This window comes from Thalia democratica, chromosome 7 (assembly GCF_965202585.1).
Source record: "Thalia democratica chromosome 7, ktThaDemo2.hap1.1, whole genome shotgun sequence".
NCBI lineage: Eukaryota > Metazoa > Chordata > Thaliacea > Salpida > Salpidae > Thalia > Thalia democratica.
The window spans coordinates 42,938,478-42,955,880 of record NC_139171.1 but is presented as its reverse complement, the minus strand read 5'-3'; the positions used below and the strand labels follow the sequence as shown (position 1 = coordinate 42,955,880).

Below are 17,403 nucleotides of genomic sequence, written 5' to 3'. Positions count from 1 at the left end.
TGTTGTTGTTGTTGTTGTTGTTGTTGTTGTTGTTGTTGTTGTATTGATTTCGAAATAAAACTAAAAATTAAACCATAAATTCAAACTTAATTTGTTTTTTTTTTAAGTAAAAAATTGCTATTGCTTCAATACTATTTTCCATGACTGTTACATATCTCTTTAGATTTTTTATTTAAGCACTGACGAGGTCTTTGACCGAAACTTAGTTTGCATGATGAAGTCTTGAAAGAATAAGTATGTTATTTCTCCCCTAGTAGTAGAGATCTCTTTACTTTTTTTCTAAAAATACAAACCATAATAAGTTTCGATACTTCAGTAAAATAAAATCAGTATAAGTTTTTTTTAACTTAATTTCAAACCACAGAAAATTTATACTGTAAGGATTATAAATTCTAGACCATAAAACATCTAGTGTAAGTTTTAAATCTCCTGTAAATTTTACCTACGACCAGTTTTTACTCTTCATTTCAAACCTTAGAATATCTAGTATGAGTTTCAATTTTTTTGCAGGCCCTAATTTGTCTTTTGAAGGCTGCAGTTTGTTTTTCTCCTATACTAAACAACAATTAAATGACATCCACTAGTACCAGTAAATTAAATTTTGGTCAGCTTTTTAGTTCAATTCTACAAGTTAAACTCAATTTGAATAAAGCAGTATTATTCAATTAATATATCATTTGACAGTTTAAATTTAAAATGATTTGTTTAGTTAAAACAAACTTAAGTTTCATTTTATTTACCAAGATATTTTACTGACAAGGTTTTATCAATAGTACTTTGAAATGAATTCTATGAAGGCCTTAGGCGCAGAGGTTCCAGCATTAAAAAATATAAATATTAGCATTAGCTCTTGTCTAAAAGGTTGGAGTATATACTATAGGATGCTTTTATTTGAACAAAAATTTTATTTAACTTTTAACATATAGCCAGTTTTGGTGAAAAAAATCCAATACAGCTGTATGAAGTAAAATTTACCATTATTGATTCTCTCTAAATTTTGAAAAATTATCAAATATTTAACTGCTTCATTTTTAAACTAGTTTACTTCGAATTTTCACAAAAGCTTAATTCAATAAACTGAATAATTTTTAGAAAGCAGATTAAAAAAAAAACCGAAGTAATAAAAGCATTTTTCTTTTTTAATTGAAAAATATATTAAAAAAATAAGATTTATTTCTTACAAATTCTATTTTGTTCACTAGTTTATAGATTACCCTGAAAATTAAAAAAAAAGTTGCTTAAAAACTGAAGCAGGTGATATGTTTTAATGAAACAGTCTATTTTTGCTTTTTTTATTTGTGCCCACAATAAAATAAAAAGCCTTTTGATTTCTTTAACTTTAATTGCTTACATCTAGAAATTTACTTTAAATTTTCAGGAACGGTAAAAAAAAACTGGTAGCTAAGTTTATTATGTTAAAATTAATAAACTTTCAATAAATTGTTTCACCCTTTCCCTATGACCTTAATTATGAAATTCATAGTTGAAAATATTTGAGAATAACATAAATCTTAGTGTTATTAAACTTATATCACTAAGCAACTAGTCTTAATTAGTTAAGGACAAAAAGTACAAGTTTTAAAAATATTAATAGTTAAAAAAGCTTCATTTACAATGGCTCTGTTTTGAAAAAAGGGTTTGAGAATTAAAATGCCAAAACGAAATATCAATAATTTGTTCTGGCAAGTAATTTGCAATGTGTTGTTTTATATATAATAATTTATACAATGTAAAAAACTATTTGAAAAAGAATCTTGTGTGTACAAATTTTCTTAGTAAATTACTGAAGTAAATTACTGTGCTTATCTACAAAAAACATACTCATAGTGTATAAATTTGTATTACTAAAGTTTTATTTACTTTTAGAGCTTTTAATTAACTGTAAAAAATTATTAACAGATAATTAAAGAATCTTGGTACAAATACTTCTTCATAGCAATTATAGATGTTGAAGCAAATTATTTGATCGTTCTAGCTTATCAGTACACAACATTAACTAGTGTTCAAGTAGTTATAAAACTTTTTTAGTTTTACTTACTATAAAAATAAGTTTTTATTAAAAAATATTAAAGTAACTAGATTAGTGAAATGCAGTATTTTTTTTTGAAAATTAAGTTACTTAAAACCTATATTAACAGTATTTTTTCAACTTTTTATATTATTTAGGACATATGTTTTCACTTAAGTTAAATTTAATACTAAAAATGAACTAAAAAACTTGGTTTTTAAAAACCTGGAAGAACTTTTAAAGATCTGGAAGAAATTCACAAGAACCTTTGGCAACTCTGATAATATTAACTAAACTTTCAACCTACATATGTCAATTTACAATCAAACCAACCTTGATATGTTGTCAACCAAGTACCTAAATCGATCAATAAAATATTGACAATTATATCTAAGGATGAAAACTCTTTCAACAGAGCTAAAGAACATTACCTAAAGGAGGTCACAAACATGAGTTGAAATACAATGCTGGTAATGGATATTACACAAAAAAGAAAAAAAAAAGACTACTATAGGTCACACCACCATTTTGTTTGTCGGTAGAGACAAAATTGGTAGACGTTTCCTGAAAATTGTTAGCCAATATTTTGGCCCTAAGCAATCAGACCACAAAATTTTCAACAGAAAACTGTTGAGAATTTTGTACTCGTACATGCAAAATATGAAGAGCCAGATAATGTCACATAAACGAAAAATATAAGAACAGAGGAACCAAAACAATGCAACTAGAGATAAACGCATGGTGAATGGCAATTTTTTATTATCGAATTTCATCTAAAAGAGATAGTAATAACACTGGAGAACAGTAAGCAGTATGTAGGCTCATCTGGTTTATTGTTTAAAAGTAGGTACACACTACATAAATATTCCTTTAAGAACAGCATTTACAAACTTAAAATTAAGCTTTCGCAATATTTTTTGGACTTTAAATGTAAAAATGAAGACTCTAATATTACCGTTAAAATTTTAACATGGACAAAAAGTAAATTAAACTTAAAACACGGCTACCCTCTTTGCAATATGGAAAAACACGAGATCTTTTCTTAAAACTAAACTTAAATCTAGCTTTAAATAAATGAATAGAAATTTTGAGTGATTTTAAACATTTTTATACTGTTATTTTAAGTATTTTTGAACGTTTATACAAATATAGTGTGTCTAGTTTCTAAGTTTATTGATTTAGTGAAGTAACGATGCTTATAGTTTTTGCTTAATTTCATGTGCTTTTTAACTTATGTTGAATTATATTTTACTACCAATAAAGTGACTGAAAATCTGTTTTTGTTCATCAGAACAATAAAAAAAAATGTATCAGAAAAAAAAAAACTAGTTTTCGAATTATTTATGGCTGTTTCAATGAATTGATCATTTCATCAGAAATAAATAAATAAACATATACATACAGCTGTCCCTAGCAAAAGTTTATTTTGTGCATTTTATTTTTTTAAACATATTTATATATATATATATATATATGTTTATCTAATTATATAAAAACTATAATTTAAACAGCTGTTTCACACATTGAAATGTAAAATTTCATGTGATCGTCAGTAAGTTACATTTTATTATAATAGTGAACAGAAATTTCGATTTTAAAATTTTTATAATAATCGTGACGTAGTAATGGTAAAGTTTATTGTACGATTTTCGATTATAAAATTTTCATAATAATTGTGACGTAGTAATGGTACAGTTTATTGGAAATCGTACAATAAATTGTACCATTACTATGTCACAATTATTATAAAAATTTTAAAATTGAAATTTCTGTTCACTATTATAATAAAATGTAACTTACTGACGATCACATGAAATTTTACATTTCAATGTGTGAAACAGCTGTTTAAGTTATAGTTTTTATATAATTAGATAAATATTTAGCTCCAACTTAATTTGTCGAGCACTATCGATCAGAACTTTTTATAAAACCTTTAATATATATATATATAGAACTAAAATACACAAAATAAACTTTTGCTTGGTACAGCTGTTTCTGCGTTTAATACGCGTCTTCAGCCAAGTTTTATTCAATGAAAAGCAAACTTGTAAGTACAGCAATAAAATTATACAAAATTAGGTATGACGTAATAATAGAATATATAGTTGATTTTAGACAATATTATTAACAAAGTTTTTCGATAAATTGTTTACGATAATGTATGCAGCCAGTTTGTAATTCGTTTATTTTGTTTAGAGATTCTGATTTGTTAACTTTTCAAATTTCAATTTTTTCCGCATTGCACAATTTACATTCGTTTTTTAAACTATATTTATTTTTCGTTCTTGTTAATATTTCCCACTGAATTTTCAAATTAACTTCGTTATTTTTTAGTTTCCAAATGTACTGCGATAAAGTTGTCGTATTTTTATGTTTTTCGTGTTTGAAGCTGTACTTGTGCTTTGTGTAGCGATTCTTGAACGATAGTCCAGTCGAGCCAACATAAAACTTGGTCTGGTTTTCAGTTATGGCTGTCGCTTTATATATAATATTTTCCATTAGGCAACTTCCATTTACCGGGCATTCTTGTTTTTTGCAGTCACACATTCGCCTCTCTTTGTCCTGCGTGTCTAACATCTTTCGATTGTGTGCCATTATAAGTTGTTTCATGTTTGGCATGCAGGAGTAGGACACTTTTAGTGTCTTCCTGTTAAAAACTTTACAATATGGATGGTTTTCAGTAAAGTTATTGTCCACAATCTCTAGGAAGCGCTTCCCAACCCGTGTTGCCACACTTTTGCAGAATGGAGCGTTCAAATATAAAATATTTCTCCTCCTTCTTTTCTTGTTCTTACCCTTCTCGCTTTTGTGGCTATATATAGTTTATTAGGAAAATACGATTTAAAAAATTTCAGAACATACGTTTCCTAAAGACAAATAAAAGATTGTCTTTAATCTTCAGCTGGTTCAATTAAAATAAAAATCAATTTGGTAAACAGAGATGCAAAAGTTATACAAAAAACAATATAACGTAAGAATTGAATATAGTACATAACAAATATTCGGTGCAAAAATTGATCTTCCGTCTAACTAAAAAAACAACTAAAATTCACTAAAACCACAGTTAAGTGACCATAAAACACTTTAAAATTTGTTGTATTTTAAGAGGAGCTTTTTGATATGTCAACAAGACGATATGGTTTCACTCCTCTTATTTAAACATCCTCCCTTTTTCAACTTTAAAAAAAATTAACGGCCGTTGTGTATGCGTTGAAAAAGGAAGGATGTTTAAATAATAAAGCTCTTCTTATAATACAATAAATTTTAAAGTGTTTTATGGTCACTTAACTGTGGTTTTAGTGAATTTTAGCTGTTTTTTTAGTTAGACGAAAGATCAATTTTTGCACCGAATATTTGTTATGTACTATATTCGATTCTTACGTTATATTGTTTTTTGTATAACTTTTGCATCTCTGTTTACCAAATTAATTTTTATTTTAATTGAACCAGCTGAAGGTTAAATACAATCTTTTTTTGTCTTTATGAAACGTATGTTCTGAAATTTTTAAAATCTTATTTTCCTAATAAATTATTTAAAAGCCCTTCAAGTGGGCTCTGTAGAAAGTGTATAAATTTAAATAATCACCTTATCTTCTGTATATAAATATATATTAATTATATTATATTATAATATAAAAAAAATATATTGTAAATAAAATTTAGCTTACTGATGAGTATATGAGGTTATATATCTCATATACGAAACGGTCGTATAAACCTATTGTTTTTATTTAATCAAAATAATAAATATATATATATATACAAAAATATAAAGTACTAAAAGAACTACCCAAAACAATAACAGAAGACTAATAAAACTATCTAACAACAGAGAATCTTTTAACAGTGTAAAAAGTGAATACCAAAAAGCATTAATTTCAGCCAATTACAAAGATACCTTAAAATACGATAAGACCACTTTATATATATATATAAATATCCTTAATGAAATGACGATTTTAAAAATGCTGGAACATATGTTTCATAAGGATAAAAAAAGATTGTCTCTAATCTTCAGCCAGTTCAAATTTAAAAATAAATTTTTTAAATTTGAACTGGCTGAAGTTTAGAGACAATCTTTTTTGTCTTTATGATACATATGTTCCAGCATTTTTAAAATCGTCATTTCATTAAATTATTTAAAAGCTCTTCAAGTGTGCTCAGTAGAAGGTGTTCAAGTTTGAATATTAACCTTATTTTATATAAATATCTTTATATATAAGATGTAACGTTAAAAGGCGTTAAATCCTGGAGATCCTGATAAGCTAAGCTTATTGGACTATATACCACAGATGTTCTTGTGTTAAAACTTGATATCAACTAACGGCGTTTCACTGCTCTCAAATAAATTTAAGAACAGATCTTAAATTTATTTGAGAGCAGTGAAACACTGTTAGTTGAAATAAAGTTTTAACACAAGAAAATCTGTGGTATCTTTATATATGTATATATATATATATAAAATAAGGTTAATGTTTAAACTTAAACACTTTCAACTGAGCCCACTTGAAGGGCTTTTAAATAATTTATATTTGCATAACTTTTGTATCTTTGTTTAGTACAGTGCTTTTTATTTTGAATTTAACTGGCTGATGATCAAAGCTTTATGAAAAATTAAAGCTTTGTGAAACATATGTTCCAGAATTATTAAAATCGCCATTTGAATAAATTATTATATATATATATATATATAATTTATGTGATAAAAAGAGCACAGCCAATAGCAGATGGTAACAACCCTGTTTGTAGGCTGTGCTTAAAAGAATCAACAGCCGTTATGTGTGCGTTAAAAAAGGAAGGTTGTTTAAATAAGCGAAGCGAATTTATATCGTCTTGTCGACATATAAAAAAGCTTCTTTTAAAACACAACAAATTTTGAAGCATTTTATAGTCAATTAACTGTTGTTTTCGTTAATTTTAGTTGTTTAATTAGTTAGAAGGTAGATCGATTTTTGTACTGAATATTTGTAATGTACAATATTACGTCATACTGTTTTTTGTTTTTTTGCATAACTTTTGTATCTTTGTTTAGTACAGTGCTTTGTATTTTGAATTTAACTGGCTGATGATCAAAGCTTTATGAAAAATTAAAGCTTTGTGAAACATATGTTCCAGAATTTTTAAAATCGCCATTTGAATAAATTATTTAAAAGCCCTTCAAGTGGGCTCAGTTGAAAGTGTTTACGTTTAAACATTAACCTTATTTTATATATATATATATATATAGGAATCGCAAATCTTCATTAAACAACATTAACAAAAGACAAACAACAGAACTGGCAAACTACATTTGGAATTTAAAAGATAATAGCACAGACTATATAATTAAAAGGGAAATACTAAACAGAACAAAATAAAAATTTAATACTAAATTCGGCTGCAGACTTGGTAACTTAGAAAAAATCGAAATTTATAAGTCCGAAAAGAACATAACACTAAACAAGAAAAGCGAAAGACAAAATATATGCACTCATTACCAAAAACTTTTTTAGAAAAATTAAAACCAACTTAATATTAAATCAAAGTAAAACTAAGCCGGGAACACGAATGGCTGAACCGAACATTTTTTTAACATATTTTAAAGCGTTTTTCTAATACAACCTTTCCAAACTTTACAAAATGCATAAATTCTTAAACTAACAAGATCAGCGTATTTTTTCAAACTTGACTTACTGTACAAAAAAAACCTTTATTATTACTACGTCATAATAATTATAAAATTTTAAAATTTTAATTTGCTGTTAAACACTGATCTTAAAAACTTTAGCTTCACTGATGACTACTTGAGGTTATATATATCATATACGAAACGGTCGTATAAACCTATTGTTTTTATATAATCAAATAAATATTTAGCTCCAATTCAATTAGTCGAGCACTATCACCCAAAAAAAAATCTGTTAATGTATATTTTTATAAAAAACACATCACGTAGAAGGCAAGATACCAAAACTCGAAAAAAAAAACAAGCGTTCTTTACAACTATAGATCACAAAGAAAACTTCCCAATAAAATCGAATACAGAGTCATAAACCCAAGTAAATCACCTTTCACCAAACACTCAAAAAATTTATTAGATAAAATTAATTTTACAATACGAAACGTTCTAAATTAAACCAATGGAAAAATACAGACGAAGTGATCACCTGGTTCGAAAATTCAAAACTTAACAAAAATTACAGGTTCATAAAAATCGATACTACCAAGTTTTACCCAAGTATAACTAAAAATAGTTTAATTAAAGCATTAGAATTCACTAAAAAATTTTACCCAATAGCAGACAAAGAAATGAATCTAATAATACACTCTTTTAAAGCAGTTTTAACACATAAAAACCAAACCTTGGAAGAAATAAGTTCAAACCAGTTATTCAATGTAGTATGAGATTGTTTAACGGAGCAGAAATCTGCGATTTTATAGGGTTATTTTACTGAATGAAATCAAAAAAAAGTAAAATTTTAAAGATTATGAATTCGGACAATATAGAGATGACGGACTAGGGATAATAAGAAGCAAACCACCGAGATCAGCTGAAAACACTGCTAAATATTTAATTAAATTATTTAAACAAACGGCTTTAGAATAACAATATAATCCAGATTATTCCAAACAGAATTTTTAGATGTATCCTTCAACACATTAAGCTCAAGTTACCAACCCTACAACAAACCAAACTCACCAATTTTGTACGTAAACAACAACTCTAGTCACCCCCGACAAATACTAAAACAACTACCCGAAACAATAAACAGAAGACTAATAAAACTATCTAACAACGGAGAATATTTTAACAATGTAAAAAGTGAATTCCAAAAAGCATTAATTTCAGCCAATTACAAAGATACCTTAAAATACGATAAGACCACTTTATCAAAAAGAAATAAAAAACAAAGAAAAAGAGATATAATATTTTTCAACCCATTAATTAGTTTAAATGTAAGTTCTAAAAAAGCCAAACAATTTTTAAATCTGATTACCACATCATTTGATTAAAACCACCCACCCATATAATAAAATATTCAACCGCAACACAATCAAAATATCATACAGTTGTACAAGTAATTTTAGAAGCAAAATAATAGCACACAACAATAAAATATTAAACAAAAACGATATAAACTATGAAAGCACCACAAAAGATAAACTCTGCAATTGCCGCAAAGAACCTTACCCTTTAAATAATCAATGTCTAGTCTCAAACATAAGTTTTCAAATTCTAAATTTCTGTTTAACATTGTAAATAAACTTTAGCTTACTGATGAGTATATGAAGTTATATATCTCATATACGAAACGGTCGTATAAACCTATTGTTTTTATATAATCAAATAAATATATGTAAAAATAAAGTTGCACAAAAATAAACTTCTCTTGGAACAACTGTTTCTGTGTTCGACACGCGTCCTCAGCCAAGTATTTTATTCAATTAAAGGCAAACTTCTAAGAACAGTAAAAAAAAATGAAAATTTGATATTATGGATAATAGTATAACTAATTAAATAACATTAATAACACAATTTTTATATGAATTGTTTTCGGTAATGTAAACAACCAGTTTGCAATTCATTTGTTTTGTTTAGAGATTCCGATTTTTTAATGTTTTAAATTTTTAATTTTTCCGCGTTGCATAATTTACATCCATTTTTTAAACTGTACTTGTTTTTCGTTTTTGTTATTATTTCCCAGTAAATTTTAAAATTAATTCTGTTATTTTTCAGTTTCCAAATATACTGTGATAAAGTTGTCGCATTTCCATGTTTTTCATGATTAAAGCTATACCTGTGTTTTGTGTAGTGATCTTTGAGCGTTAGTCCAGTGGAGCCAATATAAAACTTGGTTTGGTTTTCAGTTTTCACGGTCGCTTTATAAATCATATTTTACGTTAAACATTTACCATTAACCGGACATTCTTGCTTTCTACAGTCACACATTCGTTTTTCTTTATCTTGCGTGTCTAACATCTTTTGATTGTGAAATATTATTAGTTGTCTCATGTTTTGCATACAGGAATAGGACACTTTTAAAGTCTTCCTGTTAAAAACTTTACTATACGGATTGGTCCATCCACAATCTCTAGGAAGCGTTTCTCTACCCGTGTTGCTACACTTTTGCAGAATGGAGCATTGAAATATAGTATATTACAAATTGCTGAATTCAAAAAAGACAGTACAATTGTTTCATACAAGCTATTGCTTGTAATATTCAGCTATTTAAGTTCGAATTTAATTGCACTGTGCATTACATTAATACACTAATTCCACAAAAAAAACACTATGACGTAATTATGAAACTTTTTAGAGGACGAATTTCAGTGTAAAATTGATTGAACTTCCCTCTAAACCAGGGTTTCCCAAAGTGGGCGGTTTTAGTTATTTTGGGGGCAATAATTAGTAAAGGAGCGAAAGGGGTGGCGATTTTAAAATTTTGAAACTTACACTAGATATTCCTGAGTTGCAGGTGAAGAGCAAAAAAAAAATTAGGTGTTTTAAATGGTAGTCTTGTTGGAGGGGGCAATAGCATTTTTAATTTCATCGAAGGGGGCAATTTGAAAAAAAAGTTTGGGAAACACTGCTCTAAACAAACAACTGAAAATCACAAAACTACAAATAAAGAACTATAAATTTAAAGTTTTAAAATATTTAATGTTATTGCCACTTATCACAGACTTCACAAAACAAGTTAAGTAGATATGTAAATAAAAAAAACTTTGTTGAAGAACGTGTCTTAAACTTTGAAACAGCTCTAAAAGGTATAAAATTTGTATTATTAGTCAATTTTATAAAAAAAACATAAAATAAATTAAAATGTACACACATACTGAAATAAAATTTTTAAGCATTAATACGCCTCTCCTTTTAAAAAATTAGTTAATAAAATGTTTTTTTTTAACAGCTACTAGATTGTTTTGTGATAGTTGTAGTTATGTTATTATCATGGTATTTTTTGGGTGTTCGCTACAAGATCGTACACTTTACTGGACTAATTGTATCATTAATTGGTGTTGTTTGTATGGTAGTTGCGGATGTTCTTTTGGATGATAGTAAGGAACAAGGTTTGTTTTTCTGCAATTTTATTTAAGCATGTTTATGTAGACATTCGATGATATGAGGGTAGAATTTTAATTTTTACTAACAGTATGTTTTAACTAAGCTTCTAGTGGCTTTTTACTGTTTTATAACGAATTAAAATTGAAAAATTCGATACTTATTATATGGAATGAACGACTTTAGACAAAAAACAAAATCTTTTCTAGGTTTTTTAATTTTAGAAGTTTCAGAAAATGTTTCATTCAGTATTAAGAATAATCAAAAAAATGAGCGAAGAAAAATAAAAAACTAATTGAAAACATATGTGGAAGTAAAAAAAAAAACTTCAAAATAGATTACTAAGATAGTAAACTAGAAGTCTTAAGTTTTACCGAAAAATACTGTATAATATGGGAACGGGTCTAAATTGCACGAAGACAAAATTGCACGAGGTTACTAAATTGCACGAGGGGACTAAATTGCACGAAGATGATTTTGCTCAAAGGGTCAATTTTGCACGAGTTACATTTATGCACGAGAGTAAAAAAATACAAAAAAAAAATTAATGGTTAATATCTTTTTTTACCAATAAATCTATCAATGTAATTTATACAGACATTCAGAAAGCGTTTGACTCTGTCTCTCATTTTAAGTTAATTAAAACTTTATTTCAATACAAAATTTATATAAATCTAGTTAAATGGTTTAAAGAATTTCTTCAGGAAAGATCACAAAGAGTAGTTATCAGTAACACGTTCTCAGAATCCTTACCAATTTTTAGTGGAGTTCCACAAGGAGGGGTTATTGGACCACTTTTATTTATAATTTATATAAATGATATAGCCACAGAAGTTGATTCTAATAGCAACATTAAGCTTTTTGCAGACGACACAAACATATTTAGCAAATTTAACTTAGTTTTACAAAAATCTTTAGATAAAATCTACCATTGGTTAAAATAAAGGAGATTAAACCTAAATCCCAGCAAATGTCAAGTTTTGAATATTCACAGAACTACGGCTATTCCAACGTTTGACTTTAAAATAAACAATGTAATCTTACCTAAAACTGAAGTATTTAAAGACCTTGGAATTTTTATTTCAAATTATTTAAAATGGAACCATCACATTAACTATATTTACCGTACTGCATCAATTTTATCTTTTCAAATTCTAAAAAGCTTTATATCTACGGATTTGGTAATTCTTAAAAATTTGTACTTAGTTTACATCCGTCCTAAGATGGAATACAACACACCTTTATGGTCTCCATGTTCTATAAAAGACATCAACCAACTAGAATCTATTCAAAGAAAATTTACCAGATCAATCTTTAATCGGTGCAACATTTCATATACGTCTTACATAGACAGACTAACAAAGCTTAATATAAAAACTTTAGAGTACAGAAGACTTGAATTTGATCTTATTACTTTTTTTTAACTGATTAACAATGAAACTACTATTGATTCTCAAACTTTCTTTAAACCTTATAAAAATAATTACTCACTCAGAGGTAATAATAGAAAATATACATGCAAATATCATTTCAACAATGTTGGTTGGCAAAAATCTTTTTTCTATCGTTCGGTAAAAATGTGGAACGAACTTCCAAATGAACTAGTATTATGTAAAAATCTTGAACACTTTCGATTAAACTTAAAAAAATTTGATTTAAATAAAATATTTACTAGTAAAATTTTTAAGTAATTAGTTTTTTTCATCTCTTTAACCATTAATTTGGTGTGTGGTATGTAGTTTATTGGTAGTTTAATCTGTAAGCTACACCTTCCCCTTATAGATCTTAAGTACTTTTAAATTTCGATCATTTGGACGGTCTATTGTCAATGTGCTCGGGGCTTTAGATTTTGAAATTATAGGATACTCAGTTGATTCCTAAGCTAGATTTGTGAATTGTTGCTGCCACATGTTTAAAGTGATTTTTGACTGAATTTGCCGTGGTGAAACTCTGAAAATATAGACGAATGGCGAATAGTTGTTTCAATGTTCTGCAAGATGAAGAATTCTGTCTAGTTGAAAATAAATGCTGTCTTGAAGTTCGTGTTTGATGAAAAGTGGTCTTCAAGATGGTTCCTAGAGTTTCGAGCTAGGTTCAGAATGACAGGATATGCTTGTTTCAGGGATTTGTTGCTTTGGAATGTACAATTGGAGATTGGTGACTTTGGATTTGTTGAATATTTTGGTTGTGAAAGTTTTAGTTTATTCAGTTTGTGCCTTGTATAAGTTTTATGTTTATGTTTATTTATTACTGTAATTTGTTTTTTTCTTTTTATGTTAGTGTCTTACAGTTTAAGTGACTTGGGTTTTAATGCCTAGGTCCATCGTTTGACAATAAACTTTAATAATAATAATAATATAAAAAAACACTGACCGAGAGTAAGGGTTAGGGGTAAAAGTGATAGTAAAAAAAATAACTTATAAAATTATAATAATAATTATTATTATTTTTAATTAAAACCAATTAAAATAAAAAAGCTACCGACCGAGGGTAAGGGTTAGGGGTAACAGTGACAGTAAAAAAAAATATCTCGTGCAAAAACGCTCCGTGCACAATCGTCTGCTCGTGCAAAAGTATCTTCGTACAGTTTTGTGCTCTCGTGAAATTTTTACCCCTCGTGCAATTTTGTATGCTCGTGCAAATTTGACAGCTACCTGTATAAAATTGTTTCACATTCAAGATGATTTCGATAAGAAAAAAAAAGTAGTTTAAGTATCTAAAATAAGTTTAGTGACAGGAGGCATAAATTACTATGCCACAGTGGGCTGAAAAGAAAGTCAAACGGCCATTGACCATTTTAGTGACTAAAAAATAAAACCAAGAATATTATTTTATTGTTTAGAGCTGGTTTCTTCTTTTGAAAATTGTGTTTAGTTCTATTCTGCTAAAAGTATATTTAATATTACGTAGCAAGTTTTTGCTGCTTTGAATTTTATTAATAATTCGAAAACTCCTAAAACTTATGTTAAAATTAAGGCCTACCGCAACTGCTAAAAATACCTTAAAAGCTTTAATATAAATACTTTTTTAAGGTTCTTAAAGGTTGTCTATGGTTTAGTATTAACCAAAAAAAAAATCGAAATTTTTTGAAGATTTAAGAAGAATATATATTGTTTCTCATTTTAAAAGGCTGCTATTCTGTCCGAAAATTTATTGATGGGTTACGGGCAATAAAGGGTATTTTTTATAGTAAAATTTCTCAAAACACCTGTCTCAGATGATTTTTTTTATTTTTTTTATTTTAGAAATTTTGACAACAAATCTATATAATAATTACAAATATGTATCTTAACAGGAGTGAATATATTTTTAAAGGTTTTAGATATTTTTGAAATTAACTGTTACTCTCTTGAAGTAGACAAGATTTATATATAATTCTCAAATCGGTCCAGGACACAGTCAATTGTTATTACTTGTGATTTTTTTTCCTGCATCATCAATAGTTACAAAAAATCAAACGATGGTTTAAAAAATCTACAGGTTTATTGTATACTTAAGTTCATATCGATTTCGGACAACAGTCATTCTTCAGTGAACTTTAAACTTACAGAACTAAAACACATTCATGCAACTAAGTAAATTAAAGTGAAAAAATATATTATGACGTAGCAATTCAAAACTGTGTATAAAACAAAATTTTTAAAAGCTAGAAGATTTTTACATTATAATGATATTTTTGTATGTAAAAGTAAATGTATGTAAAAGTAAATCCAAATGAAATGAATATAAAAACAAAAACTTTACCGATGAAAACTTTAAATTAAAAACTATCTTAGTAAGGAACTGTTTGATGTAAGTTATTGTTAATAAATAATTAATGCTATGGGGGAAATAAAAATAAAAAACTTTTCCCAAACAATACTTAAAGTAATTACGAAAACCTATATTTATAAGAAACTGTATCTTATAAAATTCTTATCTTCAAGAAATAGCATTATGGATGAATAAAAATAACTATTTTGAAACAAAACCTAAGTAAAACAATAATACAAAAATTGAATAAAGAATTAAATGAAGTTGTTTTAACAGCAAATTATTTTTCCATTGTTTTTAAAGTAAACGTTTTATCAAATAAACAAACGATTAAAAACTATTCTGAAACAAAAATTATTCTTGGTAAAACTATCCTATTAAAAATCGGTTGTTGTAAAATTGTTAGTTTTATAAGTTTGCTATTATCTATAAAAAGGCAGTATTGTTTTATTTATGTTTATACTTGCTTGTAATAAATTATCCCATTTACTCTCTAAATAATCTAAGTTCGTTAGAAGTAGTAATTTTTTTCTCTATTTAGGTCGAAAGTCTCATTATAAATTAAAACTTAAATTTTTTATAAATAAAAACAAACCTTATAATTTCTATTAAAACTTATAATCATTCTATTTGTAACACTAATTGTAATTTTAAGTTGTATAATAGTGCTTTTGTGACACTTAAATGTAAATTGCTCCTTGCCAGCTTACTGTGTATGCTTTAACCTTTTAAATTTGTAGATTGGCTGAGTATCGTTAATAAAAATTAAAATAATTTTGCAGATTATCCATTAATTTTTTAATGAACAAACAGTTTTTTTAAAATAAGAATAAAGAAGAAAAAAATTAATTGAACTTTTAGGACGTTTTTATTTAATCTAAACAAAAAGTGTCATGTGTCATATATACAAAGCAAGAAGAGTCGTTTGAGATGTTTTTGTCTAAATTGAATAAGAATTGTGAGCACCATTAATTTTTAAGGAAAAAAATGTTTATAGCGAATAAGTGTTCATAAACGCAAATATCTTTTTTTTAATGTCTGCGAAACTTCAGCTTCCCTTAAAAACCAGATTTTACCTGCAGGCCGTTTGATGTCCACTCTTATTCTATAATAAAGTTGTTTAAGCTGAACACTAATAAACCACAATATGGATATTCAAAATTACAAGCTAATGTTTTGTTAATTCAGACCCTAAACGAAGCAAGTTCGCTGGAATATATAATAAAAATAACTTGCACATTACTTTTCCTTATTCAACTAATATATGCTCCACGGAGTCCTGTTCTATTCTTTCTTTGCAGTACTTATTTTTTTACAGAACTCTATTGAACCATGATTACTTGATTAACACAGAGAAACATATGTTAGTTGACCAAAAAAAGTTCTGTGCAAATTGTTTTTAATGGACCAGAAAATATTTACCTAACTTCACATAAATATTATCAATGAACAGTCGATTGGCTGGACCTAGCCCTCCAAATAGAAACCTTTGGCGAGATACGTAGTTTTAATCTGGAGAGCTAACTTGTGGAATGCAACTAACATTGAGCTTTCTTAAAAGAAATGTGCTTTTCAAATGTGCTATTTCGTTCGTGATACTACTTAAAAGTTAATTTTTAATACAAATTTGCGAATTTTTTTTTTAATGTCCAGCCCGTAAAAGGAGTTTCTGGTAAATATGATCGAATAACAAAAAAAGTTTACTACAACTATTACGGGTTTCAAATTCTTAAAAAATAACTAAGAGGTTTATCTATAAAGTTTTGAAAATTCTAAATTTACCTGACCCCGGTAATCCTAATACTAATAAAAATCCTAATAAATATTTTTCCATACAATTACAGGTCTCAATTTTTTTTTGAGTTTTAATAAGCAACAAAAAGCAACTGGTAGCTTAGGTATTAATGAAAGAAATAAGACTAACAATTAAAATAAGTGATAAAAGTGATTAATAAAACCCTATGAGCTAAATGAAGAATACTGTAGAGTAGATCAAAGTAATCTAGTAGATCATAGCAAACTGTTTTCATACTTAATAAAAATATACAACTAACTTTTTTGGACAATTTCAAAACAAAAACTTTTAATATTGCTTAATGTTTATTGAATGTCTTGTCAGATTTGTTATATATCTAATGGCGTCTCAAACCACAAAGAACTGTAACTAAAAAAGTATTTATCTAAAAGAAACTGTTTAAGTAAAAATTTACCAGTGCATAACTTAAACAAAACATTTAGCACAACACATTATCTAACAAAATAAATACACTTTGTTGTTTATTAAGTAACCGCCATTTGCGCTAGAGAATTACTTATCAAAAATTTACTTTATAAAAACTTAAACATTGTTATGTTTTCACCCATTGGTTTTTAGCCTGCGCTCTGTGCGTAGTTCAATAGCCTTTAGTCTGCGCTTTGTTCGCGCTCAGTCAGCCTACAGCTTGTGAACTAAGCAGATTATATTTCTTATTGAATAACTAAAATATATTAATATTTTCATAGTTTCTTTAAATTTTTATGTGTTTAAATTTTTTAGAATGGTGTTTTTATGCTTATTACCACGTTTACATTATTGTCATTAAAACATAGTTGCTTTGTA

The 17,403-nt window shown here is 27.0% G+C and overlaps 1 protein-coding gene across 2 annotated transcripts in view; it reads left to right on the top strand.

Annotated features, from left to right (window-relative positions):
- LOC145840216 (queuine/queuosine transporter SLC35F2-like) overlaps positions 1–17,403 on the top strand; it is a 34,101-nt gene that overhangs the window by 2,960 nt on the left and 13,738 nt on the right. Inside the window, exons 3-4 of one of the 2 annotated variants that reach the window (XM_082947385.1) lie at positions 1,900–2,007; positions 10,900–11,059. In XM_082947385.1, coding sequence (XP_082803511.1) covers positions 1,900–2,007; positions 10,900–11,059 — 268 coding nt within the window. The remainder of the gene's footprint in view (positions 1–1,899; positions 2,008–10,899; positions 11,060–17,403) is intronic. The other variant, XM_082947386.1, reaches the window with a different exon arrangement.